The sequence below is a fragment of the Anolis sagrei genome, chromosome 3, assembly GCF_037176765.1.
Source record: "Anolis sagrei isolate rAnoSag1 chromosome 3, rAnoSag1.mat, whole genome shotgun sequence".
Lineage (NCBI taxonomy): Eukaryota > Metazoa > Chordata > Lepidosauria > Squamata > Dactyloidae > Anolis > Anolis sagrei.
Window position 1 is genome coordinate 223,530,541 of NC_090023.1, and position 20,925 is coordinate 223,551,465.

Consider the following 20,925-nt stretch of genomic DNA (forward strand, 5'->3'; position numbering starts at 1 on the left):
GTCCTGCTGAGAAGGAGCTTCTTAGATGAGTAGAAACAAATATTAAAGTATTTCTAATCCATTCAGACCTGGAGTATTATTGTATCATGTTAAAACACTTTTGGAGTAAATGCCCAAGACCTGAGCAGCATCTATTATGCACTACTGCTGCAACATACTTGAGCTTGCAATGAGGTTATATTTTGAAAAAGGGATCTTCACTCACAACTGTTAAAAGTGGCATTCTGTTATTGGGATTACAGTAAAAATGGGTCAATAAGTCCCCATGAGATGAGGCGGTATTTAGTTTTGTCCTTAAGATCAGAATGAAATCACAAAACCGGTTGAGGGAGAAGTCAAGAATTTGCTTAAGATAGCAGGCAGGAAAAAGAATGCTCTAAACCAGGGCTTTTCCGCTCATGACCCTTTTCTATCCGAGAAAAGTTCATGTGGCCCCAGGTATATAGGTATAAAAATCAAGCAACGTTTGCAAGGCTTGCAAAATAGGCTGATATTCCTTCTTGTAGAGTATAGCTGAAGGATTTTCTACAGAGTCCACTGTAAACACAGCAGGCTGCTGGTACATGATTTGTGTAAATGAGTGGTGCTCAGAAACCTTTTACTGTTGCCAACTTTTTCGGGACCCCCGCATTGAGCTAAGGGTCAGACACATTTGGGGTCAGACACTCATGTTAAGAAGTAGTGCTCTAGATCATAATAAATCACATTGTGACTGGTGACACACACTAATAGCACGTAACACATAGGTTGTGGAGATACCACAACCCATGTGTTCTGTGTTATTAGTGTGTATACAGTATCCAAGGGGGATATATTCCTGGGCTTCATTTGAATACTCAAAAACATGGATATAGTGCTATGGAACAAATTTGGAAAAAAAATCTGTTCCTGGTTTGAATATGTCATTCCCTGTTTAATTGTGTGACACTTACTTTGAAAGTAGATGTTACACTTCAGAAACTTTGTTTTTGTGGCCGCCACAAACTATGTTGAATTGGTTGAGATATTCATTGAAAAACTACAGCAAAATGTGCTGCCGGATGTCCCTCAAAAACAATTTATTTGCAGTTCAATAAACTTTTCCCATGTTTTTATGATAGAATCAATTAGGAAATGACATTTATCACCCAGGAACAAAAATTATGTTACATAGTGTAGCAAACCCTACTGAAATGAAGGACTTCTGGCCTAAGAAGTAATGATGGAGGACCATTAAATGCTACCTCTCCATGTTGGTTTATTTTAACCCAACAATCAGTCAATCTGGATGTACTCTTTGAAGCGGTTTGCTGGCTAAGCGCTAAAGTGCCACTGCTCTTATCTCTTGGAGTTCCTCCGCCATTATCATCCTCTACTACTTCTCTTGTAGCTATTTTTTCACATTTAGTCTGGCTCTCCAGCAAAAGCCTGCCTGGTGTGGGAGACACTTCCAGCAGCAATGACAGTGTTGGCATAATCTGTTGGTTCACAGAGGCATGTAATCCTACCACCATGGAAAAGTTGTATCAAGATGGGTGTAAAAACAAAACAGTAAGATGATCCCTTGGACACTCATTGGAAAGGTCCTAGTGGACTGTTGTAGCTGAAAATTGACCAAAAAAACCTCAGAGTAGGGAAAAATTGCAAAAGATAACTTTACATAAACATGGTATCAAATCATAGATCATATTTCAGACCTAACATCAGACCAAGGCCCACCATTGATGCAAATGATATCTTGGTGTAATATCTTTTAGAAGATCACAAAGATCACGGTCCATTTTATCACACCATCATTCTATTATGGCATTAATTCTTTAGTGTGTTGTATATGTGGCCATACCCTGATACTATCTCAGCCATGCTGTATCTACACTGCCCTATATCCCAGGATCGGATTCCAGATTATTTAGTTACCCCAGATTATCTGCCTGTGCAGACTCATATAATCCAGTTCAAAGCAGGTAATCAGCAGTTTTCCAGGAACTCAGGCTATTTCCAAATTGGCTTCCTGGTCTTTTAACTGGATGGAGGCGGATAAACCAGGAATTTAGTCCAAGCGAAGCATGAGCTCTGCTTTCCCGCTTTTCCAGGCAGCTCAGATGCCCTCTACTCCTAGCTGGCATCTCGCTGCCTGCCATATCAACACTCAGAGCTTGATAACATCCATTTAATCCAATATGAGTTCTCCACTAGAGCTGTTGAAGAGGCTTTGAGTGCCATGAATAAAAGTGTTTTTCAAGTCTTTGTGAAAGGGAAAACCAGCATACAATTATTGAGAAGGTACTTTAGAAAAGATGCAAAACACATTATTCTCTGACCTTAGGTTACCAAAGCATTTCCAGGATACAAGCTAAAGCAATGCAAAAGGCGCTTTGGTGATGGAGGACACAAGCGTTGCTGTTATTTACATGTTGCTTGTTAGCCCTATGAGAGCCAGCATCTAGATATATTTCGTCAAGGAACTAAAGGTTTAATGTATTATTTTTACACTACATGATTACAAACCACAAAGTGGTTGTCAACAGAGATGAAATAATGCATTTTAGCCCTTACATATAACCTATACATCTCAAGGTGCGTCTACACTGTAGAAGAATGCAGTTGGACACCACTTTCATTCATCAACGATCACTTGTGTCCGAATAGGATGGCCTTCCAAGCGTAGGGTCTTGGTGGTGAGTCTGTAGGTGACTGTGGAACCTATTCTTGACCCACATGTTTTTCCATAGTGAGGAAATCAGTTTCCAGATGGAAGGAGGTCCCGATCAAGGTGGGCTTGATGCACCTTCGTCTTGATGTGTTTCTCTCATTCGCCCTCCACTTGTGCTTGTTTGTATTCCACAGTACTGTTGGTCACGGCTGACCTTCAGTTCGAGCACTCAAGGGCCAGGGCTTCCCAGTTCTCAATGTTTATGCCACAGTTTTTAAGGTTGGCTTTAAGCCCATCTTTAAATCTCTTTTCCTGTCCACCAACCTTTTGTTTCCATCTTCAGTTTGGAGTAGAGTAACTGCTTTGGGAGATGGTGGTTGACCATTTGGACAATGAGGCCAGTCCAATGGAGTTTGTGGTGTAGGATCATCGCTTCAATGCTGGTGGTCTTTGTTTCTTCCAGCACGCTGACATTTGTCCACCTGAAGACTGTTCACAAATTTGTCAGGGCATCTAATTTTTTTTTGGAGGATTGACCAGAAAGAACTGCAATTCACTGGGTCAAATGCCTTGTCAATGAATGCCATGTGCAGAGGTTGGTTTTGTTCCCTACTTTATTCTTTAGACTATCATGCAATGAAGATCACATCCACTGTTCCTCTGGAAGGGTGGAAGCTGTTCTAGGATTCTGGGAGGATGTCTTCTGAGGTGGGCAGAGGGCGATTTGCAAGGATTCTTGCAAGGATTTTCCCAGCGGAGGTTAGAAGGGAGATAACTTGATAGTTTCCACAGTGTTCTGTCTCCTTTTTTGAAAAGGGTGATGATGGTGACATCTTTGAAGTCTCCTGGGATTTTCTCGGTCACTCACACTTTTTTCAATGAGCTGGTGGAGTTGTTGTGTCAGCTCAGGTCCACTCTCTTTAAATTTTTTAGTAGGGATCCCATCAGGTCCACTGGCTTTGTTGTTTTTTAGTTGACCGATAGCTTTGCTTCCTTCCTTCAAACTAGGCGGTGCTACAAGCTCATCCATAGTTTGTTGTTGCCGGATTTGCGAGAGAACCTCTTTGGCCACATTGGAGTGTCATGGTTCAAGGCTATAGGAATGTGGGAGTTCTAGTTTCACAAGGTCTTTATAATTTGGGTTGCTGTGAGTTTTCCGGGCTGTATGGCCATATTCCAAAAGCATTTTCTCCTGAAGTTTCACCCACATCTATGGCAGGCATCTTCAGAGGTTGTGAGGTCTGTTGGAAACTAGGCAAGTGGGATTTATACATCTGTGGACTGTCCAGGGCGGGAGAAAACACTTGTTTGTTGGAGGTAAGTGTGAATGTTACAATTGGCCATCTTGATTAGCCGTGCAAAGTTTTGCAGTTTCAAAGCCTGGCTGCTTCCTACCTGGGGGGAAACTTTGTTGGGAGGTGTTAGCTGGCCCTGATAATTTCTTGTCCGAAATTCCCCTGCTTTCTGTTGAAATTGTCCACATGCTTGTGGATTTCAGTAGCTTCTCTGTGTCGACTGAAATGGTAGTTGTTAGAGTGGTCGAGCATTTCTGTGTTCTCAAATAATATGCTGTATCCAGGTTGGTTCATCAAGTAATTTGCTATGGCTGACTTCTCTGCTTGAGTTCATGATCCTTGATTCATGTTTGGGCAATGCTTCAGTTGGTGGTCCCTGCTGGGGAAGGTGGAAGGAAAAAGGAAGAGGGGCTGGAGAAGGGCAAGATGGATGGATGGCATCCTTGAAGCGACTGGACTGACCTTGAAGGAGCTGGGGGTGGTGACAGCCGACAGGGAGCTCTGGCGTGGGCTGGTCCATGAGGTCACGAAGAGTCGGAGACGACTGAACGAATGAACAACAACAACATGTAGTCTTGTCCACAGCTGCATGGCATACAGTAGACTCCTGTAGAAGTTAGAGGATCTTTATAGTCTTCTCTGCTATATAGAGCTGGAGCATCACAAACTACAAATCCTAGGATTCCATAGCATTGAGCCCTGGCAATTAAACTGTGTCCAGTTATATTAATTATGCAATCCTATCTCAACGGGACAAAACTACTTAACTCCGCCCCCTATGTTGATTAAAGGGGAGGGGCGTTGATTAAGGGGAGGGGCCAGGCGCCTAAGCCCCGCCCCTTCTGCAGCCTTGGAGTCCAGGGAGGTTAACTCCGCCCCCTTTATTAGGTAGCCCAGGCTCGCATAAACGTTCGAAGGGGAGGTGCGTTGAGTATGGAGGCGTGGCCAGACACATAGGCCCCGCCTTGGAGTCCAAGGCGCTTTACTCCGCCCCCTACGCTCATGCACAACCGTTCGAATGGGAGGGGCGTTGAATAAGGGGGCGTGGCCAGGCGCCTAGGCCCCACCCTCTCCCTGCCTTGAAGTCCGGAACGCTTAACTCCGCCCTCTGTGTTCAAGCAGCTTAGGCTCACGCAACCGTTCGAAGGGGGGGTGTATCGTGTAAGGAGGCGTGGCCAGGCGCCTAGCCCCGCCCTTTCAACGGGTGCTTAATTCCGCCCGATACGCTCAGTAGCTCAGGCACAACCGTTCGAAGGGGAGGGGCATTGAGTAAGAGGGGCGTGGCCAGGCGCCTAGCCCCGCCCCCTCTCTGCTTTGGAGGCCAGGGCGCTTATTTCCGCCCCCTGCGCTCAGTATCCTAGGCTCGCGAACCCGTTCGAAGGGGGCGTGGTCAGAAATCTAAGCCCCGCCTCATCCCTGCCAAGAGTCCAGGGCGCTGAACTCGGCCCCTTGTCTTAAGTAGTTCAGGCCCAACCGCTCGAAGGGGTGGGGCGTTGTGAAAGGGGGCGTGGCCTGTCTCCTAGCCCCACCCTCTTCCTGCCTTGGTGTCCATGGTGCTTAATTCCGCCCCTTAAGATCAGTAGCTCGGGCACAAACGTTCGAAGGGGAGGGGCGTTGAGAAAAGGGGCGTGGCCAGACGCATAGGCCCCGCCTCCTCCTTGCCCTGGAGTCCACGGCGCTGAACTCCGCCCCCTGCGCTCAGTAGCCCAGGCTCAACCGCTCGAAGGGGCGGGGCGTTGAGGAAGGGGGCGTGGCCAGGGGCCTCGGCAGCGCCAAGCCGGTTCCGCCGCGAGCGGGATGGAGGCCATGGCGCCTGCGCCGGCCCTTGGCAACGCGTCGGAGGCGCTGGAGCGGGCCTTGGCGACGCGGGAAGGGCAGCCCGCCGCTTCTGCCGGGACCATGAAGCTGACCCGGAAGGTGGTTCTCTCCCGGGCGAAGGCCACCAGCCTCAGCGGCGTCCGGAAGCTCAATTGCTGGTGAGGGGCCGGGAAGACGGGGAGGTGGAAAGGGGCCTTTTGAATCCGTCCAGGAGCTTTCCCTGCTGCACAACACCCAGTCAAGAGGCCCTCTCTGCCTCGAGTTGTAGTTCCCTACCTTGCAGGGTTCCCTACCTTGCAGTTCCCTACCTTGTACCTTATAGTTCCCTTGTAGTTCCCTACCTTGCAGACGGCCAATTCTCTCACACCAGAAGCGACTTGCAGTTTCTGACGACAAAAAACAACAACAACCAAACTATTGTATTGACACATTTTATTATTTCCTAGCCTTCATCAGCATTGAATCCAATCATTTCCTGTACAGTTTGCTCTCTGCACCCACAGATCCAACCCTCCATAGCTAGAAAATATTCTGAAAAAATTCCAAAAAGCAAGTCATTTTACACATATTTCTTTCCTGTTGTCCCTCCAATTAATCATCTGAGCAACGGTGTTATGCCTCTGCTTGTAGTCTGTCTGCACGATCTTCTTGCAGCAGCTAGGATGTGATCTATGGTTTCATCTGCTTCCTTGCAGAGTCTACATTTGGGATCTGTCGTCTTTTCAATTCTGGCTTTGATGGCATTATTGTTATTATTATTATTACATAAGGCATTATATTTACTATAGAAAAGGTAAAGGTTTTCCTCTGACATTAAGTCCCGTCGTGTTTGACTCTGTGGGTTGGTTCTCATCTCATTTCTAAGCCGAAGAGCCGGCGTTGTCTGTAGTCACCTCCAAGGTCATGTGGCTAGCATGACTGCATGGAGCACCATTTCCTAGACATTCATAGAGGGTTTTAAATGACATCTCTGTCTTATGTGACATTCCTTTGATTAATATAAATGCTGGCATATATGGTGTTCTAAATGCACTCATTAAATGATGGTTTTTCTCTTCTAGGGGCAGCCGCATTGCAGATGTAAGTATTATTTCTGTCTATTCAAAGTGTATTAAATTGGGTTTATGGCTGTCATAACTGTTCTGAAGTACAGGGGGGAGCAAAGCAGCAGCTTTAATTCAATCTCATACTATCGTGCCATTCAGTAACAGGAAAAGAAAGGAATAACTCATTCATTGGTTGCAGCAACACTGCCACTGTGCTTTGCCACAGCCTGGTTTAGATAGTAATCTAGGAATCATGGCTGATATGGCAGCCAAATCATTTCTCAACCTTCACTTCCTATACCAGCATTAAAGAAGGAATTGTATCCCAGTGGTTTACTATGTGCTTTGCTTGCATCAAGAGGCCAAATTCAGTTTCTGTCATTTGAGTTTAGAAGGATTGCTGTTCATGTATGCTGAGAAATACCCCCACTCTTAGGGGCTGCTGTAAGATAAGGTAAAAGTAAAGATTTCCCCTGACATTAAGTCTAGTCATGTCTGACTCTGGGGGGTGGTACACATCTCCATTTCTAATCCAAAGAGCCAGCGCTGTCCATAGACGCTTCTAAGGTCATGTGGCCAGTATGACTGCATGGAGTGCCATTACCTTCCCGTTGAAGTGGTACCTATCGATCTACTCACGTTTGCATGTTTTTGAACTGCTAGGTTGGCAGAATCTGGGGCTAACCGGATTCAAACCGCTGACCTTTCAGTCAGCTTAATCAGCACCTCAGTGGTTTAACCTGCTGCACCACCAGGGGGGCTTCTGTAAGATAGAGATGGGGATATTTTGGTTAATTTGGGGATAGAATCCTGTGTTTTGATACTGGTAAACCACGTATCCTGCCCCATTCTAGAGTCTTGTAAAAATAATCCTTTAGTTCACTGTAGTCTGGATTTTGGTCTGTTTATATTATTGAAATTGGTGAAACAGATTTTATTGTAAGCTGCCCTGAAGTCCTGTGATACAGGAAAGAATATCAATATTTTAATTTGTAACAGACTTCCCGGATTAGTTGGTGCATATGTTTGCTTTCCCCAAGTCACTCCCAAAATTGAGGGAGCCTATTTTTTTTCTTTTCCCTCTTTCTTTTTTTAATGTCCAGATTTCAGTCTGCCGTGAGCTTCCCAACGTTGAGGTGATGACACTGAGGTATGTAAGCCTACTAAACAAGTATGCTTAGGTTGAGTAATCAATACAATGATATTTGTTGTCTTTCTTTCAAAGTCAAACACTGCTTCGAAAATGTAATAATAGGTCAGATCTTCCAAGTTGCTGTGTTTAGAATGCATGATGCCCTCTCTCCCCTGTTTACACATTCCTTGTTTAAGCTGGATGTGGTTCAACTGTACAAGTTTCTTTTCCATCTTCATACTACCTATGAACTCTGATTGGACTAAAAATTAGAATGCATGCAATTCCCTATTGCTACTATCAGTGCTCCCAAACAATAGCGGGGAAACAGCAAAATATTTTGTTTACATGACACTAGCTGTAATATTATGAGCATTGCTTAATTGGAAATAGTTGTAAATAAGTGCTACACTTTAACTGTGACGTCTTAATATGCACCCCCACTTTCTCTCTAATAGCGCAAATAACATCTCTGATCTGGAGCCCATGAACCAGTGCCTGAACTTAACTGAGCTTTATCTCAGGAAGAACAATATTGCCAGCCTCCACGAACTGTTTCACTTGAAAAAACTGCCCCATCTAAGGATCCTCTGGCTCTCTGAGAACCCCTGTTGTGGCTCTGACCCTTTTCACTATCGGATGACAGTTCTGCGCAATCTCCCCCATCTCCAGAAGCTTGATAACCAAAGTGAGTACTGCAATAAACTGCTTAGTTTGTTTGGGATTTTTTGTGTTTTTTTAATTCACTCCTCTTATGTTTCAACTTGATATGAATTGGAATGAGATGATTAAAGAGGCAGTAGATTAATCTTCTGTACATCAGTTGATGCAGTTTGTTAAAATGTCTTTGATCTGGCATTGAATGTTTGACATAAGTGTTGGAAACCAACCCTGGGTCCCTTCGGGGAGATAGGGCAGTCTATAAACAAAGTTATATTATTATCAAATGGCAGCTCATTCCATTTAAATACTTTCATGTGGCAAAAGCTTTCAAGTGAAGAATTAACACATGTAGGAAGGTTCTCCCAAGATATTTGCATATTGCCTGTTAGTGAGAAGCTTGTCTAGATTGTTTTTCATGTGTCATATGGGCATCAACCTAGTACCTTGTTTAAAGTTCCTGCATTCAAATCCGTGGCAGCTAGGAGCCATATGCTCCATGTGGCAATGTGCTAGCTGCTAGCATCTCACAAACTCAGAGTTCATAACCAACACTATAATGAGCAGAAATTCCACACTGGTCATTATACCAAGCACAATAACTTTAGATATATGAAGTACAGAACTTCACTATGCTTTACATAAAGCTATGCAATGCTTTTGACACTACACACACTTCACTATGAGGTTAGCAGTGGAGTGGCCCAGCTCAAAGGATCATTTGAATTTTACATTTGAAGCATGCTTATGTCTGAATTGTGGACTGTTCATTCTTTATGTTTGTCCTGTTTCAGCAAGTGCAGTTGCTACCAGTTGGGTTTCTTTAAGTATTAGCTTGGTTCTCTGATTGGTATGGTCATGTGTCAGGTAGAAGGACACTTAACTAAATTGTCTTCCTTACCTCTTTCCACCAAAAACATCTCCTGAGATTCTTGCACATTGCAGATGAAAGAGACGGCTAGGGCTAGAACTCTTTTTATTTCTTATGTAATGGGATTTTAAAAAATATTGGAGGAGTTTCTAGCCATCTGAGGTTCTTCTTGGGACAGTGATGCTCTGGCTCTGGACTACTAAACTTGACTAAGAAGGCTCATGCTTTAGCTTTTGTTTGGTGTTTGTAGTGGTGACAGAAGAAGAACTGTCCCATGCACTCCTGGAAGGGGAGGAGATAACAGCGCCCCCATCGAGAGCAAACATAGAGCATTGTTGCCAAAACACTACCATTGAGTCCAGTGTGGCAGAATCTACAGTGGAGAATGAAAATGAACTCATGAACTTCAGCTTGGAAGAGACAAAGTAAGGAAGCACTGCTTGCTTGTCCTTGGTGCTCCTCTGCTTTTTATTCATAGGGAATGTCTAGTGCATCATTGTGTACATAGCAAAGTATTATGTAATGATATGATTTTTAACACGTTTCAACTAGACTTGGCAGTGTTTATTGGACCAAAGCTCTCAGAATCCACCATTCAGCATTGCCAATGGGAATCTGAATATTCCAATAAGTATTTGAGAATGACAAGTCCCTACTTATTTGAGAATGACAAGTCCCTAGTCCAGGCATCCTCAAACTGTGGACCTCCAACTGTTTTTGCCTCCAACTCCCAGAATTCTGGAGCATTGAACAAGCTGGGCTTCTCGGAGTTGGAGGACTAAACAGCTGGAGGGCTGCAGTTTGAGAATGCTTGGCCTAGTCCCTAGCCCACCAGACAGTACTCTGTTCTCTGCACTTCTTCCAATCCCTTGGTCCTATACTAAACTGTTTTGCACTATACCATACTCATCCTTTTTTATAGCCCGATCATGCCCATCTTAGTTTGCCTGGTTAATGATTTTTTTGTTTGTGTATTGTTTGAGTGAGTTTTAAGACTTCTGTTTTATACCTTTATGTTTTATTTGGTGGTGTTTTATCTGATTGTTATGCTTTGCTATGTTTTATTTTAAATGTATTTTTTGTTTTTAGTGGACTGTTTTGTTTTAATGTTTTGTGGACATCTTGTTCCATGTGTAAGCCACTCCGAGTCCCTTTGGGGAGATGAAGGCGGGGTACAAAAATAAAGCTGTTATAACTGTAATCCAAAACTTGCTTTTCAAAACTGTTACACATCTGTTGTATCTAATAGAAGCAGCTAAAGTGTCCCAGTTTAGATCATGCAAAGTAGGATGTGTTCACAAATGGCTGCTTTATTTATTTATTTATTTTATTTTTATTTATTTAGAACTTTTGTATCTCGTTCTTCTCTACCTCCGTGAAGGGACTCAGAACAGCTAACAGCGAAAATTCAATGCACAATAAATAACATCATAAAAACAACATACACAATAAATAAGTTCTAAAATACATATCAAACAATTCATCAAGTTATTTGCTTTTCTTCTTTCCTCCATTCCACAGTAAAATTCGTGAGCAGCTTGGTATGAAACCAGTTCCGAGAGATAAGTTTACTTCCTTCTCACCCAGGGAGATAGATGGGAACCGAAAGAAACGGGTGAGTGTGAAAGCATGTGAAGCTGTTCTTACATAATAGTTAAAAAGGCACAGTCCATTTGCTTGACCCATTACTATCCCTTTTTACTGGGCAGAAATGAATTGTAGTCTGATTCTCCCAATTTAAATCTGTTTCCGCAGAATAAAACTTGAAAAGGAGTGCACGGCTCTCCTTGTTTACTAATCTGAAGCTGTTGGCATCTTTGATTTCTTCATGCCTGGGAAATATGAGGAGAATACAGTTTTTTTCTAGCAAGGAATAGGTTGAAGCTTAATAATATTGCAGTTTTTTTAATCGAATCAGAAGTGAACCGAGGGTACAGTTGTAATGTATTTTTAGAAACACAATGTTTAAAAACTTGGCATTATACTAAATGTCCTTTGACCAATAGCTGGCCACTTGGAGTGCCTCTGGTATTGCTATAAGAAGGTCCTCCATTGTGTATGTGGCAGGGCTCCGGTTGCATTGCAGCAGGTGGTCAGTGGTTTGCTCTTATCCACACTCACATGTTGCGGATTCCACTTTGTGGCCCCATTTCTTAAGGTTGGCTCTGCATCTTGTGGTGCCAGTGCGCAGTCTGTTCAGCGCCTTCCAAGTCACCCAGTCTTCTGTGTGCCCAGGGGGAATCTCTCATTCGGTATCAGCCATGGCTTGAGCTTCTGGGTTTTTTGCCTGCCACTTTTGGACTCTCGCTTGCTGAGGTGTTCCTGCAAGTATTTCTGTAGATCTTAGAAAACTATTTCTTGATTTAAGGCATTAGCATGCTGGCTGATATCTGAACAAGGGATACTTCAGTTTATTTCATTGGCTTGGACTAGAGAGAACAGAATACAGAGCACTGTTACTTACACTGTGGGTCCCAACCCAAAATTGGGTCCCCTTAGCTGAGTGTTGAGGTTCTGAAAAATATGGCAACAGTAATAGTTTTCTGAATGTTATCCATGGCCGTTTCAGCTATTTACCCAAGCCTGTTGGACTGTGTTTACAGTGGAATCTGCAGAAAAATGTTTCAGTTGTGAAAAATCAGCCTGTTTAGCAAGCCTTGCACATATCAGTAAATGTTTTATTTGTATACCTTTATATGCACTTATATGGGTAAAAAATCAAGTAAAAATTTATTGGGCAGAAAGGGGTCATGAGTGGAAATGTTTAAGAAGCTCTGGTCTAGAGGACTGAGCTTCCAGGTCGCTGATTCTCATCTCGTTTCTTATATTCCTTTCTTGTATGCTTTACATTAATAGAACAACATCCTCAATGCCATCCTGCTTCTCCTAGAAGAGCTTGATTCAGAGGGACTAGAGGTTGTCCATGAAACTGTTGAGAACAAACTCCAAGCCTTGCAGAAGAAGGAACTCCATGATAATCGATAGCACATCACGGTAGCAGTTTTGTGGACTAGTGGTACTTGCATCTTTAGGCAAGGCTGTGCCCTCCTCATGCTGCTGAGCTTTATGTGGAGATATGCAACAGCTTACAAGAAGAATCATAGACATTCCTTCTAAGCCTTGCACAGTAGGATCCTGTTGTACAACAAGCTTTCATCTGCAGCCACAACTTAACATACAGCTGCTAATCTGCACTCCACTAAGGCTCACAACAGACCTGCACGGAGCAGCAGCAATTACAGAAAAGAGAGGAGGGAGACCATTTCTGGGCCCTTTCCTGCTAATGCCTGACAAGTAGAAGAATCACTCCTAGTCTTGCTTCAGGTGTGGTTATGCCTAGGCTGCAGCTGACTTTCTTAGTGTTATTTTATTTTTTTATTTTTTTTGCAAGAGTAGGCTTCCTGATACCATCTCCAGTACTAAGGAGCTTTTGATAGTAACTTTGGCCATGAAGTCTAAACTTCTCAAAGCTAAGATTTTTTTTTAAATCACGGAACCTTTAAATTTAGTGCTGAGCTTCCTAGTTTTGACCCACTTCACATAGTGGGCAGACGTGATGAAAAGAATGTATTCTGCCAACTAAACTTGGAGTTTGTTTGAGTTTCTTGTTTCACTCAATATGAATCCTTTGTTTCAGCTTTGAATGTCTGCCTCAGCCGCCTTGGATCACTTGTCATTTTAGTCCATATAGTAGCCTTTAAAAAAGATATAAGGACAGCTGATGTGGAGAAAGTGAGTTGAAATGAGTTCCTTTGTGTGTCAGAAGGGATATTAAAATAATTTACCAAAAATGTATAGACTTGATGCGTGGTTCATCTCATTGTGTGTCATTTAAGAAGCTGGGTCTAATGAAGGGAACACATTATGAATTGATGCTGTTAAGTCATCTGTACGCATTGTGTTTTCTCACTTTTCCCCAAAACAATTCTGGTTACAGGTCTTGTGGATTTGAAAGTAAAGAATTATTCCTATTAAATGCATTTTTAACATTGTGATAATTTGTCTTGACTCATTTCTGTATGAATTGGATCGCCTGAGAGTGTTGATTAATTTTGAAATGCCACTAGTTAAACGTTGTGTACAACTTGTGTACAACTCATCTTCTGGCCTAAAAAGGATGTTCAAGTCAACAATAATAAAGGTAAAGGTTTTCCCTGTCATTAAGTCTAGTTGTGTCAGACTCTGGGGGGGGGGGTGCTCATCTCCATTGCTAAGCTGAAGAGCCAGCTTTGTCCATAGACACCTGCAAGGTCATGTGGCCAGCATGACTGCATGGAGTGCTGTTACCTACCTATTGATCTACTCACATTTGCATGTTTTCAAACTGCTAGATTGGCAGAAGCTGGGCCTAACAGTGAGAGCGCACTCTGTTCCTTGGGTTCAAACTGCCAACTTTCGGTCAGCAAGTTCAGCAGCTCAGTGGTTTAACCCACTGTGCCACCAGAGGGCCTCACAATAATAAAATCAAAATTAAAAAAACAAATGTGAATACAACTACATGTATCAGTAAAAGACATAGCTAGAATAGTAATGGGTAGATCTCTGAAACAGGAAATTACCCAAAGACAGAAGCGTACCCTGTATAAAAATATCTTTGCCTGCCAGCAAAAGAGGTAAATACTGGACAGCACCTAACAAAATCCACAGGGGAAAAAATGGGGAGATGTATCTCCAAATGATCTAGTACACGGTCCTTTAAAAAAAAACTCAACATGTTTAATCCTATGCATATATTGGTCCTTCCTCATATAAAACAAATTCAAAAATCAAAAGGGAAGTGCATGATTATAACTTCATATTACATAATACATTCCATTTTCTTCTGTGCTGAATTGGATTGGCATAGCTCTTCTTTGGAGTTTGGAGGGTGAATCCACCACCCCTGATTGTCTTTACACTTTTTTGTGAGAAAGAAAAAAAATCTTCTATATTCTCCACATCGGTGTAGATGAAATTTTTCCATGTTTTGGCTATTTTAGATCCAGCAAAGGTCTTTTTCCAATTAAGAAATAAAATCGAAAACATTTTGGGCCTGATAGCCCAGAGGAGGCTATAAAATAGTCCTAGGACAGCTGGCAAACGTCCCCATATACTCCAAGGGTTTTCCGAGGAGAGATGTTGAAAATTGCTAAAATAATTCTCTGGCTACGCAAAATAAAACACGGTCATCTAGAAGTTTGAGCGATGACCCTCAGTATTCTAATATGACCCTAATAACCATAACATCTTTTTATGCTAATCTACTGCCAAGATGAAGACTGTCATATTTTTCTGCAGAAATGGACTATGAAATCAAACCTGAGATGTCCCAGAGTAACCTTTTACACAGCACCCGGAATCTGAAATTAGTAGCACAAAATAATAAGCAGTAGAAAGGACCTTGCACACTACTTTATAATTCTCTTACCCTGGCTAGAGGTATTTTTTTCTGTGGTGTCAATTGTTCTGGCTTTTCTGAGTTTTGTAGTAACTTCTTAAAAAAGTAGTCTTCAGTCTAAAGCAATGGATTCAACAAAACATGAGATTCTTTAGTATAGTGTGTTCCAGATGCAATTATTGTTTACTGAAAAGTTTTGGAAACCTCCTCTACCACAGTCTTGTAATCATCCACTGACACACAGAATCATAGAGCTGGAAGAGACCTTGTGGGTCATCCAGTCCAGCTCCCTACCAAGAACCAGGAAAATCTGATTCAAAGCATCCCCTTGACAGATGGCCATCCAGCCTCTGTTTAAAAGCCTCCAAAGAAGGAGCCTCCACCACTCCCCAGGGCAGAGAGTTCCGATGTTGAACAGCTCTCACAGTCAGGAAGTTTTTCCTAATGTTCAGGTGGAATCTCGTTTCCTGTAGTTTGAAGCCATTGTTCCGCGTCCTAGTCTCCAGGGCAGCAGAAAACAAGCTTGCGGTCTGCTCTCCCTAAAACTTCCCCTCACATATTTATACATGGCCTTCATCATGTCTCTTCTCAGCCTTCTCTTCTGCAGGCTAAACATGCCCAGCTCTTTAAGCCACTCCTCTTATGGCTTGTTCTCTGGAACTTGATCATTTTAGTTGCCCTCCTCTGGACACATTCGAGCTTGTCAGCATCTCCTTAAATTGTGGTGCTTAGAATTGGACATAGTATTCCAGGTGTGGTCTGACCAAGGCAGAATATAGGGGCAGCATAACTTCCCTGGATCTAGACACTATACTCCTATTGATGCAGGTCAAAATCCTGTTGGCCTTTTTTGCCACCGCATCACATTGTTGGCTCATGTTCAACTTGTTGTCCACAAGGACTCCAAGATCTTTTTCACACGTCCTGCTGTCGAGCCAAGTGTCCCCCATTCTATATCTTTGCATTTCATTTTTTTCTGCCTAAGTGGAGTATCTTGCATTTGTCCCTGCTGAACTTCATTTTGTTAGTTTTGGCCCATCTCTCTAATCGGTTAAGATTGTTTTAAAGTGTGCTCCTATCTTCTGGAGTACTGGCTATTCCTCCCAATTTGCTGTCATCTGCAAACTTGATGATCATGTTTTCTAACCCTTCATCTAAGTCATTAATAAAGATGTTGAACAAGACTGGGCCCAGGACACAGGTGGTCTTCCATCCACTGAACAACTACTGCAGCACTTTTTCACTTTCTCTGCCCATTTTGCAATTTTGTATCTCTCATCCCCACCTTCTCATTTAGGTATTTATTACTAGGGTCACCAAACTGAAAACGGAAGAGGGGTCCTCTAGCTTTAAAGGTTGTGTAGAGGGAATTTCAGGAGGGGTTGCTTGTCATACAACAAAGTAAACAAGTTACATCTGAAATTTGCTCTTCTACACAACAGAAGTTATCCCCAGTTTTCCAACCTTACAGTTACCCAAATGCTTCTTTCATCTTACACTTTTTCTTCTCTCTCCTTGTGCATACAATGATGCTCATCCTTCACATGTCTTTTTGCCAGTTGCAGTCTTCCTTTCCTCCCTCTCTTTACTAATAATAATAATAATAATAATAATAATAATAATAATAATACAACAAAGGGAAGATGCAAGTCTGTTTTCTTCTTGCGGTGTCTCTGACCCTTGATTGCTGCTTATATGCCTTACGGAGGAAGGAATGTGCCAAGCTCTCTGAAGCCTGCTCTTTAATGGTTAGGGTAGGGAAGACTGCCACCTAGGGATTGAAGATAATGCTGTAAGCTGTGTAGATAAATGTGAATTAACTACATTATTCTATTTTATAAAGTGAAATAACCTTGAGGCTCACATCCCTAGGTCTTCTTTGCCTATATGATAAATTTCAAGTGTCTGGGCTTCATGGCTGTGAGATGGAGAAATATACATATTTACAGAGTGAAGAGGATTATTTAAAATGGAAACGTTTAATTCACTTTATGTATGCAAGAAAGAGGGGCCCCTGGTGGTGCAATGGGTTAAACCGCTGAGCTGCTGAACTTGCTGACCAAAAAGCTTGGTGGTTCAAATCCACAGAGCAAGGTGGGCTCCTGTTGTTAGGCCCAGCTTCTGACAACCTAGCAGTTCGAAACCTTGAGGCTCATACTCTAAGGTATGGAAGTAACAGCGCTCCATGCAGTCATGCCAGCCACATGATCTAGGAGGTGTCTACGGACAGCACCAGCTCTTTAGTTTAGAAATTGAGAAGAGCACTACCCCCCAGAGTTGGACATGACTAGATCTAATGTGAAGCGAAACCTTTACCTTTACCTTATGAAAGAAAGGCAAAATCTGGATGAAGGAGAAATGGCTTCTTTCTTTACAGCTCCTCAGTTTGAATTGGGCTGTGTGTGGGGAGAGGAGGGGGGGTCATCTTATTCCAGGTCTTTGGCAAAATAATTAGGACATTATGCTTCTAAATTTCTATCATCTTCCATGACAATATTTTCCCCTTGATAAACGAAACTCCATTTTCAAATGCTTAGATCATGCATATATACATGAATATAGATGTTTCATTTTTTATGAATATGTAAATTGAAAATAAAAATATATTAATTTAAAACCAAATGCGTAGATCATGTAGTACAGAACTTATAGTGAGTATAAATAATAATGTCTTTTAACAACCTACCACATACACGAAATTGGATCCACTATGAGATCTCACTGCTGTGATATGATTATTACACTTTTCTAATTGTATTATGGATCTGGTGGATTGATTTAATTGAAGCAATTTAAATCAGCAAGGGTAATCATAACTTTGTATCAAATTGATATCTTTTCATATTATTTCCTGAACAGTGGTAGAAATGTGGTGACTAAATCAGTTTACAACTGCAGTATTGCTTATGCTATTTCATTCATAAAACCATGTCTTCGATATATTTTGCATGTTCCCAGATGAGTTTTTCCCCTCTATGTCAGATCAGCACCTATAACACCTTCTAGAGCAGTGTTTCTCAACCTTCCTAATGCTGCGGCCCCTTAATATAGTTCCTCATGTTGTTGCGACCAATAACCATAAAAAAAATGTTGCTACTTCATAACTGTCATGTTGCTACTGTTATGAATCGTAATGTAAATATTGATATGCAGGATGTATTTTCATTCACTGGACCAAATTTGGCACAAATACCCAATACGCCCCAATTTGAATACTCGTGGAGTTGTGGGGGGGATTGATTTTGTTTTTTGGGAGTCGTAGTTACTAGAATTTATAGTTCACCTACAATCAAAGAGCATTCTGAACGTCACCAACGATGGAATTGAATTAAACTTGGCACACAGAACTCCTTTGACCAACCAAAAACATTGGAGAGGTTTGGCGCGCATTGACCTTGAGTTTTGGAGTTGTAGTTCACCTACATCCAGAGAGCACTGTGGACTCAAGCAATGATGGATCTGGACCAAACTTGACCAAACTCAATATGCCCAAATGTGAATACTGAAGTTTGAGGAAAATGGACTTTGACATTTGGGAGTTGTAGTTGCTGGTATTTATAGTTCATTTACAATCAAAGAGCATTCTGAGTCTCAACCAATGATAGAATTGGGCCTAACTTCCCACACAGAACCCCCATGACCAACAGATAATACTGTGTTTTCTGATGGTCTTTGGCAACCCCTCCAGGGGTCCTGACCCACATGTTGAAAAATGCTGTTCTAGAGAAATTCTACCTTTCTACTTAAAAATAAATACCACTGGTGAATGTGTCTATCAGATTGTTGTGGATATATGAAAAAACAGACTTATACATACAGGACACTTTTTTTCAATATTGCCCCCTTGTTTCACTTTATTCTGGCCTAGACTTTCTCACACCAAAGTGAGGCCGCAAACAAAAGGGCCCTAATGGGTTGAAGCAGGGGCCAGGCAGAAGATGTCTGATGGTTTGAAGAAAGATTAGCAGTTACAGGACAACTGAATCCATTCAGGATAGCAAGTAGATGGACAGTTGTAAAACCATTATTCCACTCATTGCTTCTGCACTCTGATCCTAGCAAAAATTTAGTTCCCTGCCATAAGTTAGTCTTTTGGGTACAGGGGAATGTGATACACAATTGGAAAAGTGAGAATTGAAGATCTGCTTGTTCCCCTTTTGCAGGATGAGGTTGTCATTTGGCAACTTCACAGACTTCATTTAGAAAGAATTCTGGTAAATGTTTGTGTTTTTGTTGTTTGCCACGTTCATTCCTTTTCTGAAAGTCTTATTTCTGGGAGGGCCCATTACAGAACTCTACTGGGAATTATTTTGGTAGCTATTATATTTTCCATGGAAGAACTGCACTAAGTAATAAGAAACGAATCCCAAATGATGTGCTGTTGCAGCTGAGTGGAATTCCTTAGTATACTGGATGGAGCTGTAGGCTGAATATCGAGGATGTAAAGTTCCCTGCCTGTGTTGTATATTTCATGTAATTAGGTTAACAATTGGGAGCATCATAAAATGCAATACACACACACATACAAGTTTGATTCAGTGGATTTTTTAATATTTCTAGAGGACACCAAGCTGTGCCACAGACAGGTACGGACAATACAGGACACCAGTTTCACAGAAGTGCGTCAGGAAGAGCACAGGTACAGCATGGCCACAGAGCTGGTGCCACCATGATCGATCCAGTCAGGTACAATGAATCAGACATACCAGCCAGACAGCATGGAAAAGAAGGCTCTCCTTGCAAAGTAAAAGCACACTCATGAACCCAGCCCATCACTCAGGCATACTGTCCTCTTCCCTGTTGGCATGTGTCATTTCAGTGTGGAAGGGCGGGAAAGGAAGAACAGTTCTCCTTCTGCTTGCTGCTCTGTTCAAAGTGAAGCCTAACTCCTGCAGATAGGATGTGCCTGAAAGTCAGGATCTTTCTTGGCTATGAAACCCTCAGGCTCTAAATCAATTGCTCACAGATTGTCCACAGTTTGGGAGTCCCATATTATCTGTGGCTTTGAATAAAGAGAAGACCCTCTTTTGGAATTTTGCTTTCTCCTTGGCACCTGGCCAGAAAGACTCAAAAACCACCTAATTGTCCATATGACAATCAGTACCATGATTATTTTCGTATAAAGAATTAAAGATTAGCCTGTGAAACAGGAGATTCTGCTTGGCATTGTTGTGTGCATTGATAAATCAGCATTCACCCTCTGCTACCTGCTGCAAACAGGCTCCAGAGAGGGAGCTTACAAGCAGAAGCATATAACTCCTCCCCTTTCCTCCTAAAAACCTCAGTAGGGAAGAGTATGAGCTTCTGAAGTGGGCATGGCATGATTCTATAACAATGGCAGGGCTGCCCCCCCCCCCAGCCACATTCCTGCAGGCTCACAGTGGCACCAGCACTGCACTCAAAAGTCATGAGAAGGCCAGAGAGGGAAGGAACTACAGGGAAGTGTCTAGGGGTGGAGTGAAAGGAAAGGAGTGTAGCTAGAATCCCTTCTCGATGCTAAGAGTGCGCCGGGTGACATGCTCTATCTTCCCAGACACATATTCAGTCAGACTGATCTGGTAGTGGGCCAACATCTTCAGCATAAGACGCAGGTTCAGCCACCATTGCTCCTTCGGGAGCCTATGCCTGTCAGGAGAGAGAAAGAGAGCAGAGGGAAGTAGCATTGTCAGTGCTTTATCAAAATCAGAGACAGGACTGACCCTGGAGTATGTAATGTAGTACTGCAGAGAGCCAGCCTGGGAAAACATGGAGCGTGGCCCTCTCATGCGCAAGTACTGTGATCTGGGGACATGGAGGAGAACAGGGGAAGGAAGAACGTAGCCTGCAGGCCACATGCGGATACCCCAGGGCTGGTTTTGAAGTCCTCGGCCACTCAATTTCCAGATAATTTTGACCAATTTTTCATACACCATCAATGCTATTTTATTTATTTATTTTATTTTATTTGCGGTATTTTTATAATGCCCTTCTCAACCCCGAGGTAATAAATCTTATTGTTTCCTTGTTTTTATAGAAAGGTCTTAACTGGAACTAAAACATGACAATTTTGCTCCCTGCACTCTTAGAAGTTATATGGGGTGAATTCTCGCTTCCC

General features: G+C 42.5%; 2 protein-coding genes across 2 annotated transcripts in view; one reads left to right on the top strand and one right to left on the bottom strand.

Annotated features, from left to right (window-relative positions):
* Positions 1-5,663: 5,663 nt before the first annotated feature.
* CFAP410 (cilia and flagella associated protein 410) lies at positions 5,664-12,831 on the top strand. The gene is made up of 7 exons (XM_060768018.2): positions 5,664-5,903; positions 6,807-6,825; positions 7,895-7,941; positions 8,382-8,611; positions 9,705-9,879; positions 10,976-11,069; positions 12,311-12,831. Exons 1-7 carry the CDS (start codon positions 5,725-5,727, stop codon positions 12,437-12,439), a joined length of 873 nt encoding a protein of 290 aa, XP_060624001.1. The 5' UTR covers positions 5,664-5,724; the 3' UTR covers positions 12,440-12,831.
* Positions 12,832-19,360: 6,529 nt separating this feature from the next.
* Positions 19,361-20,925, bottom strand: part of PFKL (phosphofructokinase, liver type) — a 46,803-nt gene continuing 45,238 nt past the window's right edge. Inside the window, exon 22 of the mRNA XM_060768017.2 lies at positions 19,361-20,456. Within this exon, the coding sequence (XP_060624000.1) occupies positions 20,309-20,456 (148 nt within the window). The 3' untranslated portion in view covers positions 19,361-20,308. The remainder of the gene's footprint in view (positions 20,457-20,925) is intronic.

Excerpts from the sequence above, each read along its gene's own strand:
- CFAP410 (XM_060768018.2), top strand. The coding sequence starts at position 5,725 with ATGGAGGCCATGGCGCCTGCGCCGGCCCTTGGCAACGCGTCGGAGGCG. Across the intron at positions 7,942-8,381 it reads GTTGAGGTGATGACACTGAG|CGCAAATAACATCTCTGATC; the intron begins GTATGTAAGCCT and ends TCTCTCTAATAG. Across the intron at positions 9,880-10,975 it reads TTCAGCTTGGAAGAGACAAA|TAAAATTCGTGAGCAGCTTG; the intron begins GTAAGGAAGCAC and ends TCCATTCCACAG.